At 42.0% G+C, this 20,926-nt stretch overlaps 1 protein-coding gene across 5 annotated transcripts in view; it reads left to right on the top strand.

Annotated features, from left to right (window-relative positions):
- The window catches only part of BRINP1 (BMP/retinoic acid inducible neural specific 1), a 423,362-nt gene that overhangs the window by 340,765 nt on the left and 61,671 nt on the right, over positions 1 to 20,926 (top strand). For all 5 annotated transcript variants that reach the window (XM_079927237.1, XM_079927235.1, XM_079927238.1 and 2 more), the window contains one exon: positions 17,389 to 17,579. In XM_079927237.1, coding sequence (XP_079783363.1) covers positions 17,462 to 17,579 — 118 coding nt within the window. In that variant the 5' untranslated portion in view covers positions 17,389 to 17,461. The remainder of the gene's footprint in view (positions 1 to 17,388; positions 17,580 to 20,926) is intronic.

Here is a 20,926-nt window from a genome sequence, read left to right as displayed (position 1 = left end):
CTCTTCCTGCTGTATGTTACCGTCTCTCACATTCTGCTTTGAGATGGAGGTGTTAGGGAAGTTTCCATAAGTGAAGTAGGACTTTATTTTGATCTTAATGGATGGCATTTGGACAGGTGAATTCTTTGGCTTTAACAAATATTTATTGAGCACCTTATAAGTGCTGGGCAGGGTTAATAGGCTCATGCAGTGAACCATCCGATGAATAAGACAATGTCTTTGTCCTCCTGGAGTTTGTGTTGTAGTGGGGAAAAGGACTGGACCTGGACAGTGTATAGAGGAAGATAACAAAGTGTAAACAAATGGATAAAATAATTGAAGATAGGGCTTCCCTGGTGGCGCAGTGGTTGAGGATCTGCCTGCTAATGCAGGGGACACGGGTTCGAGCCCTGGTCTGGGAGGATCCCACATGCCGCAGAGCAACTAGGCCTGTGAGCCACAACTACTGAGCCTGCGCGTCTGGAGCCTGTGCTCCGCAACAAGAGAGGCCACGATAGTGAGAGGCCCGCGCACCGCGATGAAGAGTGGCCCCCGCTCGCCACAACTAGAGAAAGCCCTCGCACAGAAACGAAGACCCAACACAGCAAAAATAAATACATAAATTAATAAACTCCTACCCCCAACATCTTCTTTAAGAAAAAACAAAATTGCAGATAGTGACACACTTGTCCTAAATAAATGAAAATCAGGTAATGGGATGGGGGCTGGTTTAGCTTTGGTGGTCAGAGATTGCCTCTCTGAGCTGGTGGCTAGGGCAGCACTGTGGACATCCGAGGGGAGTGTGCCCCGTGCAGGCTACAGAGGCACTGAGGGCCAAGCATCCAGGCCGATCTGAGGAAGGCCACAGAGGTCAGCGGTGCAGTTAATGGGAGAAGAACGGTAGAAGGTGAAGTTAGAGAGGTGAGCAGATCCTGTGAGCAGGTCATGTGAGCTATGGTAGAGAGAGTCAATTTGACGTTAATTAAATCACGGTGTTTACTCAACTTCCCTCCCATTGCTCCTCCTTATTCGCTTGGATCACCTTCTCAGTGCCTTTGTGGGATCCTTCTCTTTCCGGTCTCTAGGTATTAGAGCACTTTGAGGTCTCAGCCTTTGGACCCCTTTCCTGTGTCCATGTTCTGATGATCTCATCTGTTCTTATCTGTTCTCGAGGCTTTATAGAGTCTCTCCCGATGATTCACATTTATATTCCCAGCCTAGACCTCTCCCTGAACTTAGACTCATACACCCAACCGTTTAATAGCCTTCTTAAATGTGTCCCATCAAAGTCAGAATTCTTGGTTTCTGTTTTCAAATGTGCTCCTCTACCAATGTTTCCATTTTTGTCTAATGACATCACTATCAACCCCATTATTTCTACTCCAAACCCAGAGCCTCCATGGTTCTTTTCTTCACACCCCTATACCAGCAAATGCTATAGATTTTACTTACAAAATACATCTCCAGTTTTATTGTATCTTGACCACTGCTACCTTCATCCAGGCCACTGTCAGCTTCCACTGGACCACTGCAGTGGCCACCTGGTGGCACCCCTGCTTCCAGCTGTGTCATTTTCCATCTTCAGCTCTCATCCACAAAGCAGCCAGAGTGATCTTTCTGAAACTTAACTCGAATCCTGTCACCCTTCTCAGACTTGTCCAGTGGCTTTTCATTACTCCTAGTGGAAAATCCATAACCCTCATCTTGGTCCACTAGGACTGACTCTCTGTAGGCCCTGCCACCTGTCCCTCCCTCTCCAAACTGGCCGTCTTGTCATTTTTCAAATACTCTAAGTTCATTCTCAGCACTGGATATTCTGCCATTGCTTTTCGCTTTGCCTGAAACAAATCTAAGTCTTCTTTACCTCATTTGGGTCTCTGGTCCTATTTCTCTTCATTAGAGGAGTTTCCAGTGTCCCCATACAAAAGTGAGCCCCCTTTACCTGTGTCATTTTCAGTCCTCTTACCTTGCTTCATTTTTCTATGAGACTTACCGTGGTCTGGCATTTTATTGCATAAGCATTGCTTCATTTATTGATTGACTCTCCTACTAGAATGTGAGCTTAATAGTTTGCCTGTTCTTTTCACTGCTTTATCTCCTGCATTTAGAAATTACATCGAACAAATAGGTGCTCAAAAAATACTGGTTGAGTGAATGAATAGATGGGAATTCATGGAATCACCTCAATTATTTCAGAACTTACCATATGCCAGGTCTTAAGATAAGTGCTAAGAATAGCCTGAACAAGCTAGCTTCTTCCCGTTCTCAGGCAGAAAGCATCATGGAGCAGGGACAGAAAGAAGTAAACAGGTAATTGTAGTACAGGGTAATATATACTTTGATTGAGAAGTGCAAAGTGCTCTCTGTTGGTGAGTAAGAAGGAACCAGGTAAAGTAGGGGAATCATTTTTCCAGCAGAAAATAGTACATGAAGGTAGGAAAGCCTGGATGTAAGAGTGGGTTTGTATACTTGATGGAGCTTAATAAAAAATAAAGCTGTGTAGGGTTTCCCTGGTGGCACAGTGGTTGAGAGTCCGCCTGCCGATGCAGGGGACACGGGTTCGTGCCCCAGTCCGGGAAGATCCCGCATGCTATGGAGCGGCTGGGCCCGTGAGCCATGGCCACAGACCCTGCGCGTCTGGAGCCTGTGCTCCGCAGCGGGAGAGGCCACAGCAGTGAGAGGCCCGCGTACCGCAAAAATAAATAAATAAATAAAGCTGTGTACTGGCCAGGGCCAGGGGGAGATTAGGAATCAAGAAGAAGCTGGTGAATTAAGTAGGCATGGAAGGCATTCCACTCAGAATTAAGAGGTCTGGGCTATGTTTAGGTGGTGGCTTGTGTCTGGAATGTTCATAAAAATGTAAGGGGTGGGGAGGGATAAATTAGGAATGTGGGATTAACAGATACACGCTACTATATATAAAATAGATAGACAACAAGGATCTACTGCATAGCACAGGGAACTATACTCAGTATCTTTTAATAACCTATAATGGAGAAGAATCTGAAAAAGAGTGTATATATATGTGTGTATATATATGTATATGTATATATATATATATGTATGTATAACGGAATCACTTTGTCGTGCACCTAAATCGTTGTAAATGAACTATATTTCAATAAAAAATGAAAAATATTTAAAAGAAAAGAAAAACGTAAGGAAATGATATTAGGAATGGGTCCACAGAGCAGTTCAGTTTGACTGGAGTAAGGACAGGGTAATAGAAGGAGCTGAGACTTTCAGGTTTAACTCTGGTCATGAGGACTCTTGAATAGGAATCCAGAGAGTTTCCTATTTATTTTGTAGACAGTGAGGGCTCATTGATGGCTTCCCAACAAGGTGGAGGCGGCATCATGAACCAGTCCACACTTTGAGAAGAGAATTCTTGAGCAAGAATCGCAGAGTTGTCGAGGTGGAAGCAGGGGAGTCAGGTGGGCGGTGTTTGCACCTCCATGTGCTTTGGCTAAGAACCTCATTTTATTTAATCCCATAAGAGTCCTTTCCTGCAGATCTCTGGACTTAGTGGCTGTGCTACTGATTGGAAAAGGGAAAAATGAAACCACTAAGGTGTTGAAGATTAATTCCAAAATTCCTCACTTCTGAGGTTTAAATTGCCACCTCTGCCTACGCGTGGAACAGGGTGCAGTAAGAAATAGAAACAGGAAGTCACAGAAGACTTGGGTAATTTGGAAACAGAGTCCTAAGGTAACGTGCCAGACTCCAGGGGCTAAGCATCGGCAGTGAAACAACCTGATTGCCGAGGGTACTTCAAAAACATGAGTTTCTTAATGCTGGAAAGGAGAGAAAATATATTCACAAACTTGTACTGCCTTGACTTATTTAAGAATTATTTATTTGGGCACTTTAAGGTTCCAGTAGAATATAGAATATAGCCCCCGCCCCATGTAGGTTACTGTCGAGAGGAGGGGATGACAATAAATCGTCACACATGTCCACGATTGCCACTTGAGTTCAGTGGCTTGGGGGACCAGAGCTGGCTGGGGAGATGGGGAACGCTTCCTGTAGAAGTGACCTTCAGCTGAGACCTAGTAGGTAGGGAAAGAGTTTACTAGGAGGGAATGATGGGAAGATTGTCCAGAGAAGGGGAAACATCCGAGCCCTTCAGTCCCGAGGTTCTCAATTTCGCTCTATAGAGGGGTCCCCTGGGAGCTTGTTAGAAAGGCAGAGGCTGAGACTCTGCTAAGTTTGAGTGAGCTGTTGTTTCTGTATTTTAACATGGCTTCCCACCAAATTCTGGTGCAGGTGGCTTATGGATTCCGTCTCACAAAGCACAGATAGAATCTGAGTCTGAGTTTTCAAATTGGGCTCTGAGCTTAGCCTGAAGGCGGGTGGTGGTGAGGGGAGAGATAGGATTCTGCAATCATCCCCATTCCTGGAGAAGCTCTACTTATATCAAATTTATCTATTTTGCAAAACATTTATTGGAAAATTATTATTTGTGTTTTCCCCAGAAAAATGCAAGTTCTTTGTATTGTTCACTTCTGGAGCCCTAGCGCCTAAAATAGAGACAGAATCATGGTAAATCCTCTAAAACAAACAAACAAAAACTTAGTTGAAAGAATGAATTTGTGAATCAAATGTTTCATGTCTCAACAGAAGTCTGAAAGCCAGTCGTCCAACCCAACTGTCCATTTTACAGATGGGAAAAGTGAAATCCAAAGAGGAATCATGGCTTGTCTAAGGTAGCCCAGCTTATTATGGTAGAGTAGATGGTAGGTTTATGATGCCTTTGCTCGAAGGCCAGTCCTCATTCTTCTAGACCCAATGTTAGCCTTTAAGGAGGCCAGAATGTTGGCAGTCCCTCACTGAAAATGCAAGAGATAAGTAAGAAGTACAAGCTAGTTTAAGAATAGTTCATATAAAGTCATAACAAGCAATTAGCTTGCTAGACAGATTATTGGGTTGCAAGTAATCATAAGTCACATCTGGTGTGCACATAGTGTGACAGAGTTAAACCTGGTTGGGTTTTTGAATCTGAGCTTCCTCATCTGTGAAATGGGGATGATTATAACCACCTCCCAGGGTGCTTGTGCTTTAATGCAAAGCACCTGGTCCATATTCGGTGCCGAATATATATTTACGCTTAGGCGTATGGATCTGAAAAATCAAGCCTGTCCAGTGTTAGAAAAGAGAGATTGTTTGTGGCTGAGTCTATGGATTTAGGTGGATAAGCATCTGTGTAGGAGAGAGAGGGAGCTAGGCTCTCCTGGAAAGTAAAGTGAACTTGCAGAAGAGTGGTTGATTGGCAGTGACTTTCGTAGCCTATGGCCGTTAAAATACCTTTATGCCCAAGAAAAATAACACTTGCTAGTCATTTATGGGCACACAAAAAAGAGGAACTGAAGGATCATGTGATGGAGCGGAACCCTATTTAGGTGCTTTAGGAGAAAAAATAAAATGAAAATTCAGAGTCTGGGGGTAGCCATGGGATAGAGCACGGGGCTGACGTCTCTCAGTGTGTTTTGGAGTGTCATCCAACTAACTCAGAGGTTAAAAAAAAAAAAAAAAATTAAATAGGTAATCTCTTCCATAACTGTAGTTCATCTTGGTGTCTGTGTGAGACCAGTATAGCTGTCAGGGATTGCAAGGAAACATTTTCAGTTCACCTGGGCACTCAGAAGACAGCTCATGTTCTTTCCTGAAACACGTAGGGTCTCCGAGTGGGTAAAGACAGCAATAGCAACGCTGCAGTGACCGTGCGGGTTCTGAATCCCTTCTGTAAGCATCTCTGTCAATCAGTTAGTTACTCAGACTCTGCTTTGATATCTTTAGACAAGGGCTCCCTTCTTCCCTGTTCTATCCTGATTCATTCTGACAATAAGAAAAAGCTTGCTATATTGAGTGGGACTTTATCTTGCTGTCAGTTCTTCCTGGTCATTGCAGTTCTAGCCATTGGAGCCAGGTTTTCATGGCGTTACAACTCATCAGATTCCACCAACTAGGAAAATTGGCGGTATCTTCCTTCTTCGTTCAGTGCTTGGGCAATCAAATACCTCTGAGAATGCCTTAGGACCCCCCAGAAGGTATTTTTTTCATCATTTTGTATATTAAGTCAATTACCTTGTTTAATCATCAAATCATAAATTCCACTTGAAGCGTGTTTATTTTCTTAACTCAGGTGTGATCCAGGCATTTTTAAGAAAATCACTTCCTTCTAATTTGTATGTAAATAATGACTTTGTTATTTAGGCTTTAAAGGAGATTCAAGCAGGCTGTGTGGGAAACATCCTCATTTTCTAATTTTCTTTTGCCCAATGTTTTTAAAATATTTTTAGGGCAAAGGAATTTTTAAAAACACACAGAATTTAATGATCTATCTATCTCTATTGAGTAGCTCAATCTATAAATCTTTGATCTGGCATTTTTTATTATTTCCTTAAAATACATTATTTGACTGGCCAGCTCAATGGGTTAAATCAGGATCAACCAACTTTTTCTGTATAGGAACAGATAGTACATATTTTATACTTCATGGGCCCTATGGTCTCTGTTGCAACTATTAAACCCTGAGATTATAGTGCAGAAGCAGCCATAGATAATATGTAAACAAATGAGTGAGACTGTGTTCCAATAAAAATTTATTTCCACCACAGTCAGAGGGATAAAATTGGTCTGTGGGCCATAGTTTGTCGACCCCTGAGTTAAATCATTCTTAAGAACTTTGATACATTTAAGTAAAGGATGGCTTTAGACCCCAAATTCCTGGTATAAGACCAGAAATTCAGTGAATGTGTGTTGATTGGATTGAAGAAAAAGGTATTTCTTAATGAGTTTAAAGCAGGGACAGGAAAGCTTTCTCTATAGGGAAACAAAAGAAGGACCTAGCTGGGAATGCAGATTTGGGGGAGGCTCTCAGATGACGGCATACTTGCTAATCCTAAAATATTTTAACGAGGAAAAAATTGGCAATTAAATGCAGTATTACTTTCTAGGGAAGAAGTTTGCTCGTTTTTCTCCTAGAAAGATGTGCTGTGGCAGAGGGAAATGAGCATGTGCAAGACTTGGATTTTAAAACCAGCTACTGATAGCTGTGTGTCCCTGGGAAAATGATCTCCCCTCTCAGAGTTTCCATATTTCCATCTAAAGATCGAAGGCAATACCAAGATGTTCTCTGTGGTCCCTTGGAGCTCTCAAATTTTGTGATCTGAAAAAGAAAATTCATCTAACTGCAATGTTTAATGGGATTTATGACAATTGGAAAATAATTGCTGCTCCAAACTTTTATTAATCTATATTTAGTTATGACTCATGCTTTCACAGTACATGTTTTGGAAATAAGCAGAGAGACAAATTGAGTAAACAGAATTTTAAATATTTTATTTATATGCAGTTTGTGTAATCCCTAGAGCCCATGGGCATATCTAAGATCATTTAAAATATCCATTAAAAGTTATGTGTTATGAGACAAACTCCCCTTTTAGAATGCCTTGCCAAAGGATAAATAGCTCACACTTATTGAGTAGCTACTACTGCCAGATTAATTGCATTCATTATGCTTAATCCTTCCAGTAACCCTGCAAGGTGAGTACTAGGATTCCTATTGTACTGATAAAGAAAGCTCAGAGAGGCTGAGCGATCTGCAAAGGATCACTCAGCTAATGAGTGGCTTTATGCTGGGATTCAAAGCCAGGCCTTTCTGGCTGTGAACTCTGAGCTCCTCGCGCACTGCCACAATGTCAGGAAAGGACCTGTTTTGTGCCGCTTTATCAGGTGCTCAGTGGGTCATTTGGTTTTTCTCGAAATGCCGTATTTCGTTCTTCTGCAGAGCGTCGCGGGTGCTCCCGACAAGGCAGTTTGGGACAGTTAACATCTGTCCTCCACTGGCCTGGTGACGCCAGAGTAGGCAGAGGATGAGGGGGCAGGAAGAAGCAAGGAAGAGCCCAGGCAGAGAATCATGGAAGCTGAGTTTCTGTCCCAGCTCTGACATGGATTTGTCATGTGGTCTTCACTGCCCTGGACCTCAGTTTCCCCCACTTGTGATGGGGATGGAAATGCCCCCCACTTCCAGGTTATTGAGAGGATAATGTATATGGTGACAGAGCTTTGTAAAGGACCAAGTGCAGTACAGACCCCACAGTGTTGAGATAATGGGATGGGACAGCGGATCGGGATAGAGGACACTGAACCTGAGATCAGGAACCCAGATTTTAGTCCCTCTTGCCATCAAAGGTTCTGAGGCCTTGGGCAAGTCCATTTCTCTCTCTGAGCCTCAATTTCCTCATTTGTGAAATGACAGCAACGTCCTTGGATGGTTGTTCCAAAACCCCTTTCATCCTCATTCTGATGTTTTGGATTCTGTATGGCAGCGAGGTAGCTCAGGTGACTGAGGGTATCTAAGGAAACTCTGTCTGCTCAGTAAAATAAAGCAAGAACATTCTAAGCTGCTTTCCCCGTGATGAATTCCCATAACCCCCGTGGAGGTCCCTGTCCTCAGTAACAGTGCTCCACGAAGAATCCCACTTGCTTTTCTAGAGATGGTCCATTTCTATCAAACCTGGGCCATTCAAGTGTACTTGCTGTGTTGCTGTTTTTTCCTTTCCAGTTTCCACTCAACGAGAAGCATGTAGCCCAATTCCAGGATGCTTACCCTGGATTAGTTGCCCCCATTTCTCTGAACTTTATTCCCATAGGAGCCTTTAGAACTGCTACTAGGGTTAGTAGAAAAATAAAAAGGCCATTACTTAAATGAACACACTTTGGAAAATAGAAAGACTTATATACAAATTGTAAGCAAAGATTATTTTCTCTATAGTTAAGTCAGTGTCTTTACTTGTAATTAAAACAACACTATTCATAATCACATTTTCAGAGACAGCTCTTTTTGGTTGGTTGTTCGTTTATTTGTTTTCTGCTTTTCCTCTCCTTACCCTTCTAGAGCTAAATTACCCTGGAGAACCACTTGGGTGCTGGGATTCCTCAGCTGCTTTCTCACTTATGTTCTGAGGCATGGAGACAGGCAGGGGATTTGTTGAGGACACCATACTTGTTAAGATGCATCATTTCCACTTCACATGTGCCCTTGCGTTCACCTTTCCCTGAGCTGGCTGGGGAACATGTGGGGAGAGGCTGGGAACAGCAGGCAAGAGAAATGCTCTCTCTCTCCTTCTCTCTCTTTCTCTCTTTCTTTCTTTCTCTCTCTCTCTCTCTCTCTCTCTCTCTCTCTCTCTCTCTCGGTTCAATGACTTCACCTCCTCAGTCCCCTCCTCTATGATTTCCCTTGTTCATCTCTGGGGATAATTTTCTGCTAACAGTAATGGAAGTGGTCCCAGATCCTCCTCAGCCCCCAGCCCCAGACATTCAGCGGCTTATTTTTATTTCACTTCCAAATAAATGCAACCAACGGAATAAGCCACCCAGGAATAAACAAATGCAAACATCCTGTAACCTTAATCAGTTATGCTTTCGGCAAACATTTATTGAGGATACAATGTCTATAAAATATTCTAAAATGTATCCTTGGATTAAGTCAGATCACTGTAGTGCTTCCTGTTTAAACAGTAATGCTTGTCTCTCATGGAGTTGCATTACCAAGTGGTGCTTCATCATATGCATTAGGCTACATTGAGCCAATCAAACATTGACAGTGAGGACATTCCCCACCGGCATCAACTACATCCATCTCTTTATGAGAAACCATAGGAGATGTTTGTATCTTATCACAGCATCCGGGAACTCTCTGTATCTCCAACAACTTTGAACAACAGCTGCTCTGTTTTCTTCTTGATTGTGTGGCTCTTTGGTCTGTGATTCCCTTTTTCCTTTGGCTGCAAGGAAGCTCAGAGACGTTTGTTGTCCACTTCTATCAAGTGTTCAGGACTTTATAGGATTGCTTTTGCATGCTAATTTTAACTCCAAATTCATTTTGTTTTCCTCCCTTTATTTTTCCATTGTTCTATTTTTTGAAGTCTATACAATAGGTGTGTTTTTGAAAACCACCTCCAGTTGGTTCTGCTATGCAATCAGATTCAATTTTTTTAAAAAAGCTGCAAAACATGTTTCATAAAGAAGAGTAAAGCAACCCTTCACTTCCTTAGAGGTAATTAGTAACTTTGATTACCTAGGAAACAATGGAGGAAACTCACATTTATCCAGCACTTATTAAGGACCCAACACTACTGGAGATGTTCTCCTCATAACCTTGAGAAGTAGAAATTGTGATCCCCCATTTTACACATGATGAAACAAAAGCAAACATTTTAAGGAATAATAATATCGTTATAACTGTGCCCTATGCAAATAATATTAAATATCATCATAATAATATTAAATAATATATATATTATTTATATATTAATATATAGATATAATAATATTAAATATAGATATAATGATAATACTAAATAATAATAATAAACAACAACTTACAATTGTCCATACCCTGTTGCAGTTTACAAAGAGGTTTTCTAGCCATTATTTCATTTAACTCTCAGAACAATCTGGGAGATGCATGTTTTTAGTCTTCATCACATATATGAGGAGATAGAGTAGGAGGAAGTTTATAAACTTTCAGTCCATTTCTTAAATGCAGTCAGTACTTTTATCATACTTCACGGGAATCAGGAATCAAATCCCTCCACAAAAGTTCTACCTACTGATAGCTTTAAAAAGAGCAGGATTGTTTCCTCTTGTCTTCTGCCCACCATCCATCATCCACTATTCCCCACCTTCCCATTGGAGCCTCTCCTATGACCATGACAACAATGGTAATATAGATAATAAATTTAACGCTACCTTTATTCAGGGTTTTTATGTTCTAGATACTGTGCTCCGTGATTTAATATAAACCTAAACCCACCCCTCTAAGGTAGATATGCTTCCCCTAGATTACATCTACATTTTTTTGGAGTATAAGCAAGCTCATCGCGATTTCACAGCTAACTGATGGCAGGGTCAGGTTTTAACCCAAGATTTCTATCTGCCGGGGCCCTGGCTGAGCGATACAAAGCTGAAGATCATCTAATACTATCAACTTTTTTCCCAGGAGAGTAAACACACACCTTCACAAGGGCACAGAGCCAGTTCTCCTGCCTGTCTCACAATCTTTTCTTCAGTGCAGCCTCATTCTCAATGTGTCATTGAGTGTGTGTGTGTGTGTGTGTGTGTGTGTGTGTGTGTGTGTCTAGGAAACAGAGGGTTAGCCAAGGGGACAAGGGAGTATTACTATAAAAGCAGTGCTCTGAAATGAGAGCGTTGGGCTTGTGGTTTTCTCTGTACCCTCATCCTAAGTCCTGTGACCCTGGATCCAGTCTCCATCCATCCTCTGCCTCTGTCTTCACCCGCCCTCCCACCCTCCGCTCCCCTAGTGGGATGAGCCTTGCTGCAGCTACCCCATGCCTTCCATCCAGGATCCTTTTTGAATCTCAGTCTAATTGGTTTGCCCGCCCTGCTGGGATGCTTAATTGGGCATAAACATATCCTATGCCATTGTGAGTTCTGCCTTCTCCTCCAAGGGGAATTTGCTTGTCCTGTGGGCTCAGAAGGAAAGATATATTTTATGTTGTGCTCAATTCACTGAGAACTTACATAAAATTGTTCCTGGGTCAGCAGAGCAGTTAGACAACATGAAAAGCAGGCTTTTTCTCTCTTTTATTTTCTTTTACTATTTTTTTAAGGTGGCATGTTGCAGTGGAAAGGGCACTGCACTTGGAGTCACAAGCCCTGGGCTCTGATTTCAGTCCTGCCAAGCATTTTGCTGTGGGATCTTGGGAAAATAAGTCAATGTCTTTGAAATTCAGTTTTGCCATCTATGAACTGAGTGGGTTGGATTGGGTGACTTCTATGAAAGGAGTCATCGTGATGCTTTTAGAACAGGAGTCATACTCACCATGGGCCAAATCAGGCCTGAAACCTGCTTTTATAAACAAAGTTTTATTGGAACACAGCCACACTCATTCATTTATTGTCTGTGGCTACTCACACTACAAGGACAGAGTTGAGTAGCTGTAACAGGTACCTTATGGCTGCAAAGCCTAAAATATTATCTTTCCCTTTACAGAAAAAGATTGCCTACTCCTCTTTTAGAACATAAATCAGATGGTGTCATTACTCAAAACCTTCTTTTGACTTTCCATATTACTTAGAATTTAAAAATAAAAAGTCTTTACTAAATCTAGAATGGCCTTTTGAGATTGGTGCCAACTCCATCCCATGTTTTGATGTTATTTTTTTTCTTTTTGCCCTTCCTTTCATAACATCTCTTCTACTCATCTACTTATCTCATCCTGCATCCTCCCTCCTTGATCTTCCCCAAACCTGGCAAACATATTCTTACCTCAGGACATTTGCACCTGCTGTTCCTTCTTCCTAGATTACTCTTCCACCAGGTGGCTGCATGGTCTCTTCCTTATTTCCTTCAAGTCTCCTTAAATGTCATCAAATTAGGAGGGCGTTTTCTGACCACCTATATAGAACTACGCCCTCACCCCACCCCAGGGCATCCCTACCTCCTTCCTCTGCTTTATTTATCTTCATAACACTTCTCTCCTTCTGACATGTTACACATTTGTCCTTTTATTGTCTGTCCACTCTCACGAGAATGTAAGCCCCTTGACAGCAGGACTTTTATCTAGTTTGTTTATTGCTGTATACTCAGATCTGGAAAAATATAAGCATTCAAATTTTGAAAGCATAAATGAACTGTTTTAGTTCTAATGTTGTTTAAATCTACTTCTGAATAGATCTAGGTACTGTGAAGACTTTTTACTGAAGTGTATTTTGGTAAAGAGAATAAAATTGTAGAATCTTGTGGCTATTACAGTATTAACTCCAACATTCTCATGATCGTCACAGAGTCACATAGACTCATTTTTAGAACATTTTTAGTCTGGACTGTTGGCCATTAAGAACAGAGTTTATAGGGCTTCCCTGGTGGCACAGTGGTTGAGAGTCTGCCTGCTAATGCAGGGGACACGGGTTCGAGCCCTGGTCTGGGAGGATTCCACGTGCCGCGGAGCAACTGGGCCCGTGAGCCACGGCTACTGAGCCTGCCCGTCTGGAGCCTGTGCTCCGCAGCGGGAGAGGCCGCGATAGTGAGGGTCCGGCGCACCGCGATGAAGAGTGGCCCCCGCTTGCCACAACTAGAGAAAGCCCTCTCACAGAAACGAAGACCCAACACAGCAAAAAAAAATAAATAAATTAATAAACTCCTACCCCCAACATCTTAAAAAAAAAAAAAAAAGAACAGAGTTTATAGATAGAAATCTAATAACACAGTTCAACACACAAGACCCTTCATCGTGTGGTCGCTGACAACCTCTCTGTCTTTACCTCTTATCATTTATATATCACATGCACTCAATACACATGAATACTGCACACACACACATCCCTCTCTCTCCAACTGTCTTGTTCTCTCTTATTTTTCTCCATGTTTGTACGTGGAGCTTATTCTTCCTGAAATATCCTTCCCCTATCTTTGTCTGGCCAAATGCTATGCTCTCGTCAAGATTCAACTTATATAGAAGAATTTTTTGACATCCCCGCTCCCACCCCAGCTGCTCCTCCAGACTAGGTCAGGGATCCTCCTGTCTGATTCCTCTGTGACTAAGATGACGGTTGCAAATAGCACATCATTCAGTAAGATGGAAATTCCTTAGGATCGGGAGCTGTCTGTGGTGCTGAACAGGCAGTGCCTGGCAGAGTCAGCACTTCATAATAACACCCCTCAGTTATTGAGCTTTTCCCAAGTGCCCAGCACTGTGCTCAGTGGGTCACATGCATCCCCTTACTTAGGCCTTGCATCCATCCTGTGAGGCAGGAACCAGGAACCCAGCACTGGCTTCCTCCTTAGTTTTTTCAAGGAAGCAACACAGATGGCAGGCCCTGGGTGTATAGCTAGTGAACATCAGAAAGAATGTGGAGGCTGTTTAAAAAAACAAAAAGAAAGAAAGGAAGAAAAAGGAATTAAGTCATTGGCTTATAATTTGATGGTGGGGGTGGTATTGTTTCTTTGTGTCAGTACTGGTTTTACTATGGTTTTTATAGTCTACTTTTCAATATCTACATTAAAAGTGTGATTTAAGAGTCAGGACACAAGTTTTCTACCCCCAGTTCTACCACTAATGAGCTGTGTGACTTTTGACATGTTACTTAACCTCTCTGAGTGTAATGCATGTCAGTTTTGAGGACTGTAGCCATATTCACATGAAAAAAATAGTAACCCAAGGTTGTAAGCTATAAATAAATGTTATATATTTCTATATCTATATATCTCTCTCTATATATATATCCCTGTATATAACATAACTATAATTTATAACATAATAGTATAGAATGATATGTCTATTATACTGAAATATGTGTATGTTTCTATGCATATATACATATATATTTTTTTCATAACTACACGTACATAGCTTAATAAATTTCAGGGATAAGCAGATGAGAAGTATCTAATGATTCTCATTGCCTTTTATTGGTCATCTAATGCTGAGTAACAAATTACCCCACAAGTTAGTAGCTTAATATAACACTATGTATTATCTCAAAGTTTCTGTGGGTAGGGAATCTGGCTGTGGCTCAATGGGGTGCCCTTGCTCCTGCCATGCTATTGTCATTTGAAGATTCCACTGGGAAGGGTCTGCTTCCCAGCTCATGCACATAGTTACTGTTAGAACTCAGTCCCTTGTGTGGTCTCAGTTCCTCAGAAGCTATTGGCCAGAGGCTTCCCTCAGCTCCTCCCAGTATAGATCTCTCAACAGTGCATCTCACAACATGGTAGCAAGAACAAGACAAAGACAAAGAGAGACAGAGAGAGACAGAGGGGAGGGGCAAAACGGAAGTTGCCATATTTGGGGGTTATGGGGTTTTTTGTTCTTCTTTTATTGAAGTATAGTTGATTTACAATGTTATGTTAATTTCTGCTGTACATCAAAGTGACTCAGTTATAGATACAGATATTCTTTTTCATATTCTTCTCCATTATGGTTTATCACAGGATATTGAATATATCAGTAGTTCCCTGTGCTATACAGTAGGACCTTGTTGTTTATCGATCCTATACACACTAGTTTGCATCTGCTTATCCCAAACTCCCAGTCCATCCCTCCCCAACACCCCCTTCTTGGCAACCACAAGTCTGTTCTCTATATCTGTGAGTGTGTTTCTGTTTCATAGACCTATTCTTTTGTGCCGTATTTTAGATTCCATATATAAGTGATATCATCTGGTATTTGTCTTTCTCTTTCTGACTTACTTTGCTTAATATGATCATCTCTAGGTCCATCCATGTTGCTGCAAATGGCATTATTTCATTCTTTTTTATGGCTGAGTGAGAAGTAAACTAATCACAAAACTATTTTGTAACCTATTCACAAAACTAACATGCTATCACCTCCAAATTCTGTCCATTAGAAGCAAATCACTGGGTCCTGTCCAGCGCATACTAAAGGGGAGGAGATTACACAGGGTGTGAACATCAGGGAGCAGTAATCTTGGGGAGTTGTGTCGCCAGCTACCTCACCTATAAGATTCCCCTCAGCTGGCTCTCGCATTCCCCACTCTCTCCTCGTGTCTGGTCAACCCCCTTGCTCCATTTTGTCCCCTTTCACACCCTCTTCATACACTTTCCTTCCTGTTCAGCTCTTACCATAATGTGTTATGTATCCCCCTCTCACTCACTCTGCTCCTGCCCTTTCATCCATGTGGATTGTTGGGTTTTGTTTAAATGTTAAACAACATTTTTGTTTATTTAAATCACATGTGAACTTCAAAACTATAGTTAAGATAAGACCTCACTGAAGCTTCCCCTAGAGACCTCAGAAGTCTCTGTTCCTTCTTCTGCATCCTGTAGTCTTTGGTTTACAATAAGCTGGACATGTCTTGCCTTTCCTGCCAGACTGTGAGCTTCTGAGACTGGGATGTGTCCACTCCCCTCCTGTACACATGATAGTCTGCATTTAGTAGGTGCCCTGCAAGGTTCACTGAGTGCAGTTGATTGACTTAATACATATCTAAGATGTGCAGAGTACTGAGATTTTATTTAGAATTCAAACTGTGTTATGAATTATGGACAGAGATTTGTTAAGCAGCCACAGACTATAAGCTCTGAGGCTTGGAAATGCATTCCAATTGGAAAGCTTCTTCCTCAGACACAGTTTTCTGTGCATCAGGGGTCAGACTCCACCACTGAATTACCGAGACATATTCCAGCCCGATTCCCACCCTGTTCCGCTTCTTCTTGCTCTGTGCCCCTTCCTTTATTCATCTCTCTCATCTGTGGCAGGAGTGAGAGACCTTTTCATTAAACTCTCATTCCCATCATTTATCTGGGCTGACCTTACAGTCCTCTTGGCTAGTCTGTTTTTCTCAAGGGACCTGGAGCTTGTAACTCAGGTTGGAGAACTGGTTGTTTCAAGGGGAGCTCCATCTTTGGTAGGAGCAGAGGTCATTATTAAAGCAAAAACAACCTGAACCAAGGCCCTTTAAATGTCTACTTGTATTTGGTTTGCATTCTCCTCATTCATTACACGTGAACCTTTAATGATTTATGTATCTGTGAATGTGTGAGGGAATAAAAGTTATAAAACTCTCACATTGGATTAGTGCCTGGCATTTCCAATGGTGTTTTCACACCCTATGTTTCATGTAATCCGGGCACCAGCAATAGGAAATAGATAATATTAATTGGATTTTATAAATAAGGAATTGTAGATCCAGAGAAATGACATCCTCTGCCCAAGATCACACCACATAGTTTACAAGAGGCAGAGCGAGACCCTGAGCTTAGACTCCCAAGTTCAGTGTTCTTCTATCTTGATTTTCTCTGTCATTAGTGAAGGGAAGAGTGGAAATTCCCTTACATGGTCAGAACAAAGCTTAATTTCTTCCAAACAGTATTTGCTCAGTGAATGCATGTGAAAATTTCGAATGAAACAGAACTCTGGACTAATTATTGGGTTGTGGAATTGTCTTAGAACAGGTTTCAAGTTGCATTGTGCCTTAACGTCTTGTCCATTGGTACACAGCCTTCCTTCCTTTTATTCTTTTGCTTATTTATTTATCCAGCTAGCATACTTGTGACTCGCACCATGTAACATGTACCATGTACCTAAGAAGATCCCATCTCTCTGGTTTCATTCGCAGTCTAGTGAGGGAGATGAATAAGCAACTAGATGACAATGATTTTTGTATCTCTGATGATCTGTAAGCATCGTGAGAACATGACTGCATCTGTCTGGTTCACTGCAGTATCCCAGTGATGAGAATAGTACCCAATACTTAGATCTAGACTGAGGGCTCCAGATCTAAGTATCAGTTCACAAATATTAAAAATAGCTGTGGGCACTCTCTCACCTAAGGACAGACGCCTGGATGGGATGGTTGGGTGGGCTTTGGCTTGGGGGTAGAGGTGGTAAGTGGAAAGTCTCACTCATGTCTCCTGCCCAGGGAGTTTGCCCGTTGGAAGGTGAGGAACACAGCCATTGAGAGGAGAGACCTGGTCCGTCATCCAGTGCCCCTCATGCCGGAGTTTCAAAGGAGCATCCGCCTGCTTGGCAGGAGACCCACCACTCAGCAGTTCATCGATACCATCATCAAAAAGTACGGCACCCACCTCCTCATCTCCGCTACCTTGGGAGGTAGGTCAGCAGCCACTGGGCCATAGCCTTGTCATGACTTTGAGTCTGAGATGGAGAGGACGGTGGGATGGCCTAGGATCAAAGCCGTCTTGACATCTCTGCCATCGTATGTCACTCAGAAGTATATGTTGCCAGATAAGCCACATTGTCTTGGTTGATTCCGTTCTCTGGGACAGTCTAACTTGAGAGTTTACTAACTTTTGTGGAAATACGGCTTCACCTTGGAATTTGCGCAATTCGTTGGGAATGTTTAATCGTATTATTATATTAGTTCCTTTGGAATGCAGTGTAATCTGGGGAAATAACTTCAGATGATGTTTAGAGAAGTGCCTTTGTTTGTTGAAGTCTGCTTTAGGGGTTGATAACTTGAGGTTATCTTTTTACAAATGGGGTATCGTTTGTATCTTATATGGGTTTGGAGTAGAGTAGTAGGAAAGCAGCCTAATTGCTCCACCCTGCTCAGCTTTACCCATCCCTCCCCATCATGTCCAGTTCATCTTCAAGGGAGTGAAGATAAGAGGGGAGGATAAAAGGAAGGAAAGAAATGCAAAGAAAACGGGAAGTGGTAGAGGCTAGTGCACTTAGATGCTATGGGTCTTGCCTGCGTGCATCATTTTATATAATGAGCTACAATCCTTTGGCCATCAGTTTTCTGCCACAAGGACTAAGTCCACTGAATTTTGAGAAAGCCCGTTGGGCAGTGGAGCACCATGCCACCTGCTCAGAGAGCTGCAAAGTTATGCATTTAGATAAGGCCCCTGTCAGCTGAACAAGATTGGTGTACTGACAGAGGCAGGTGGGTAGACTGAGGCATGCTTATAACAAGTGATCTTTTTTAGAGGAGGGTGAGTGCTACAAGCTGGAGCAGTCAGTATAAAGTTCCTGGAAGAAGTGGCAGTTCAGCTCAGTAGGAGTTGGCTGGGTAGAGGAGGGTGGGGAGGCTTTCTAGGTATGCATTTCAAGGAAGACCAATGATGTGGAGAATTTGGGTGGAGAAATTGGTTGGGCAAATTCATTCATTCATTCGTATCCACTACTTAGCTACTCCTATTACACTTTCTTGAGTATTTACTCATAGCAGGTGTTGTACATAGTCTTTAGTCCTCAAAAATGGCAAGTTAAGTTATATTATCTCCATTTTATAGATAAGGAAGCTGAGACTTACAAGAGGTATAGCTAAGAAGTGACAAAAATAAGTGTTGAACTTAGGGTTTTCTGTCCACAAAGCCTGTGTTATTTTCTTGACCCAACGTCTGTCATCTCTTTAACCAAGTCACTCACCTGCCAACCCACCCAATCCAACAACCAACCAGCCAGCATGTATTCTTTAACATTTGAGTGTTAAATCATGTAGTATAAATTCTACTCTATTGTAAAGTGAAAATGAAATCACTTCTACACTGAGTGTGGCATTAACCTGTACCCTTTTCTTTAAATTTCCCCCATCTCCCATTTCACTTGAAAAAAACAATTATTGAGATCAATGCAGTGCTTCCATTAGGAACTGTGTTCTGTCCAAGTCCCCGGAAGTCCCAAATAACAGACTTTTCTTTTGCAGTGAAATATATTTTTAATTTCTCTGAGGCGAGGTGTTGAATTATTCACAGAGCCTTGGTCCTCTCCTGTTTTCACAGCACAATATTTTAAAATATGCAAAGCTTTGGATTGAGTTCCGGTGTTGGACAGCAAGCCCTAAATGTTCCCTGAATCCTCAGCATGGGTGACGGTGGGGGATTTACTGTTGATGGACACAGTGTGGCAGCAACCCAGCAACTGTGTGAGGTCCTTCTTACATCATCACTTCATTCACTCATTTGTGGAAAAGTATTTCTTAAGAGCCTTCCCATGCAATGGGAGAGAATGGAGGCGGTAGGTTGTAGGGCATGCAAGGGCAGGCTCTGGAGTTTGATCGCCTGTTTCTCACCAGTTTTGGGTCACCTTGGCAGGTTACTCAATACTTTCAGCCTTGGTTTCCTCTTTTATGAATAGAAATAATACTAGTACTTCATGTATATTGTGAAGATTAAATAAAATGATGCATTGAAAGTGTTTGGCACCTAACAAATAATTGCTATTGTTGTTCTAGCTATTATTATTATTATTGTTTTTATTATAACTATTGTTATCATTATCATTTACTGAGACTAAAAAATTGGGGGACTTGGGATTAAAACCCGTTCCTACCACTCACTAGATGAATGGAAGACATTGAGAAATTCACTTTCCTGTCTGGCTATCAGTTTTTCCATCTAAATATAAGGAGGTGCAGAGAATTGTATTCACTGTAATTTTCCCTAAGGAGAACACCGTATTCACTTAGAGGAAATCCTTTGATTAGCTGTTTGGGGTGTCAGGTGGGTTCCTGCGGGCACGCTCAAACAACAAAAGATGATTCTTAAACTGTCACATAGAGGACAAGTAAATGCGTTTAGGGAAGAGGAAGGAAGCGGAGTGAGAAGGAGGAAGTGGAGCTGGCAGGAGGGCTGACATCTAAGACATTTCCATGGGATCCTCACTCTTGGGGTGAAATCCGTTAAACTCAACATAATTGGTATGAGTGATTTTTTTATGGATGGTGGTAAAGGGAAAAAATTGGGGTCTGGAATGACCCACATAAATACAGGGATAGCAAGTTCCCTTAGTCCCTCTGAAGATCATATTTTGGATTAAAGGAAACACCTTGGAGGTGGGTGTCTGTGTGATATATACAGCTAAGCTTGCACACGTGCATGGGAGCGTATGTCTCCCTGCACAGATGGATGTGCACAGACGCCTGCCTGTGCTTGCGTGAAAGTTAATCTATATGCAGACATACATACATACATATGCAGTGCACACACGCATACATCTTACACCCATGTATATGAGTACAATGTACACATATATGTGTATATGTAAGCTTGCACATGTATGTGAATGTATGTATATTGCATGAATGTCTGTTGATGGGTGAACACTCATGTTTTTGTGCTTGTGTATGTTTGTGTGTATACTCGTTCCCCACCCTGTATTTTGGGAGAGCTCCCCTTGGCTAAGAGGAAGGCTAAGAATAAAGTCACAGGGTCTCAGAAGGAAAGGATGAGGGATGCCCCAGAGGCCTGAAATCCAGACATCCCCTTCCTTCTTCTGGGAACAGTGCCCCCAGGTGACTCAAAGGATAAGATGATTGACTTGCCCCCACATCCCCCATTTCCTACGTGTCCCACTTTGTTCCCCTCTGAAAGAAGTGCTACAGAGAGTGAGACAAAGCCCCCAGAGACAGAAAGATTGAGGAAAGGGGTGAAGAGGCAATTTGCAGGAATGCCCAAATGGGAAAGCGACTCTAAACAGAATGTTCTCTTAATAAA

Source organism: Stenella coeruleoalba (genome assembly GCF_951394435.1).
Source record: "Stenella coeruleoalba genome assembly, chromosome: 7".
NCBI classification, from domain to species: Eukaryota; Metazoa; Chordata; class Mammalia; order Artiodactyla; family Delphinidae; genus Stenella; species Stenella coeruleoalba.
The sequence above is the reverse complement of the archived record's forward strand: the minus strand, read 5'-3'. Positions and strand labels throughout refer to the sequence as shown.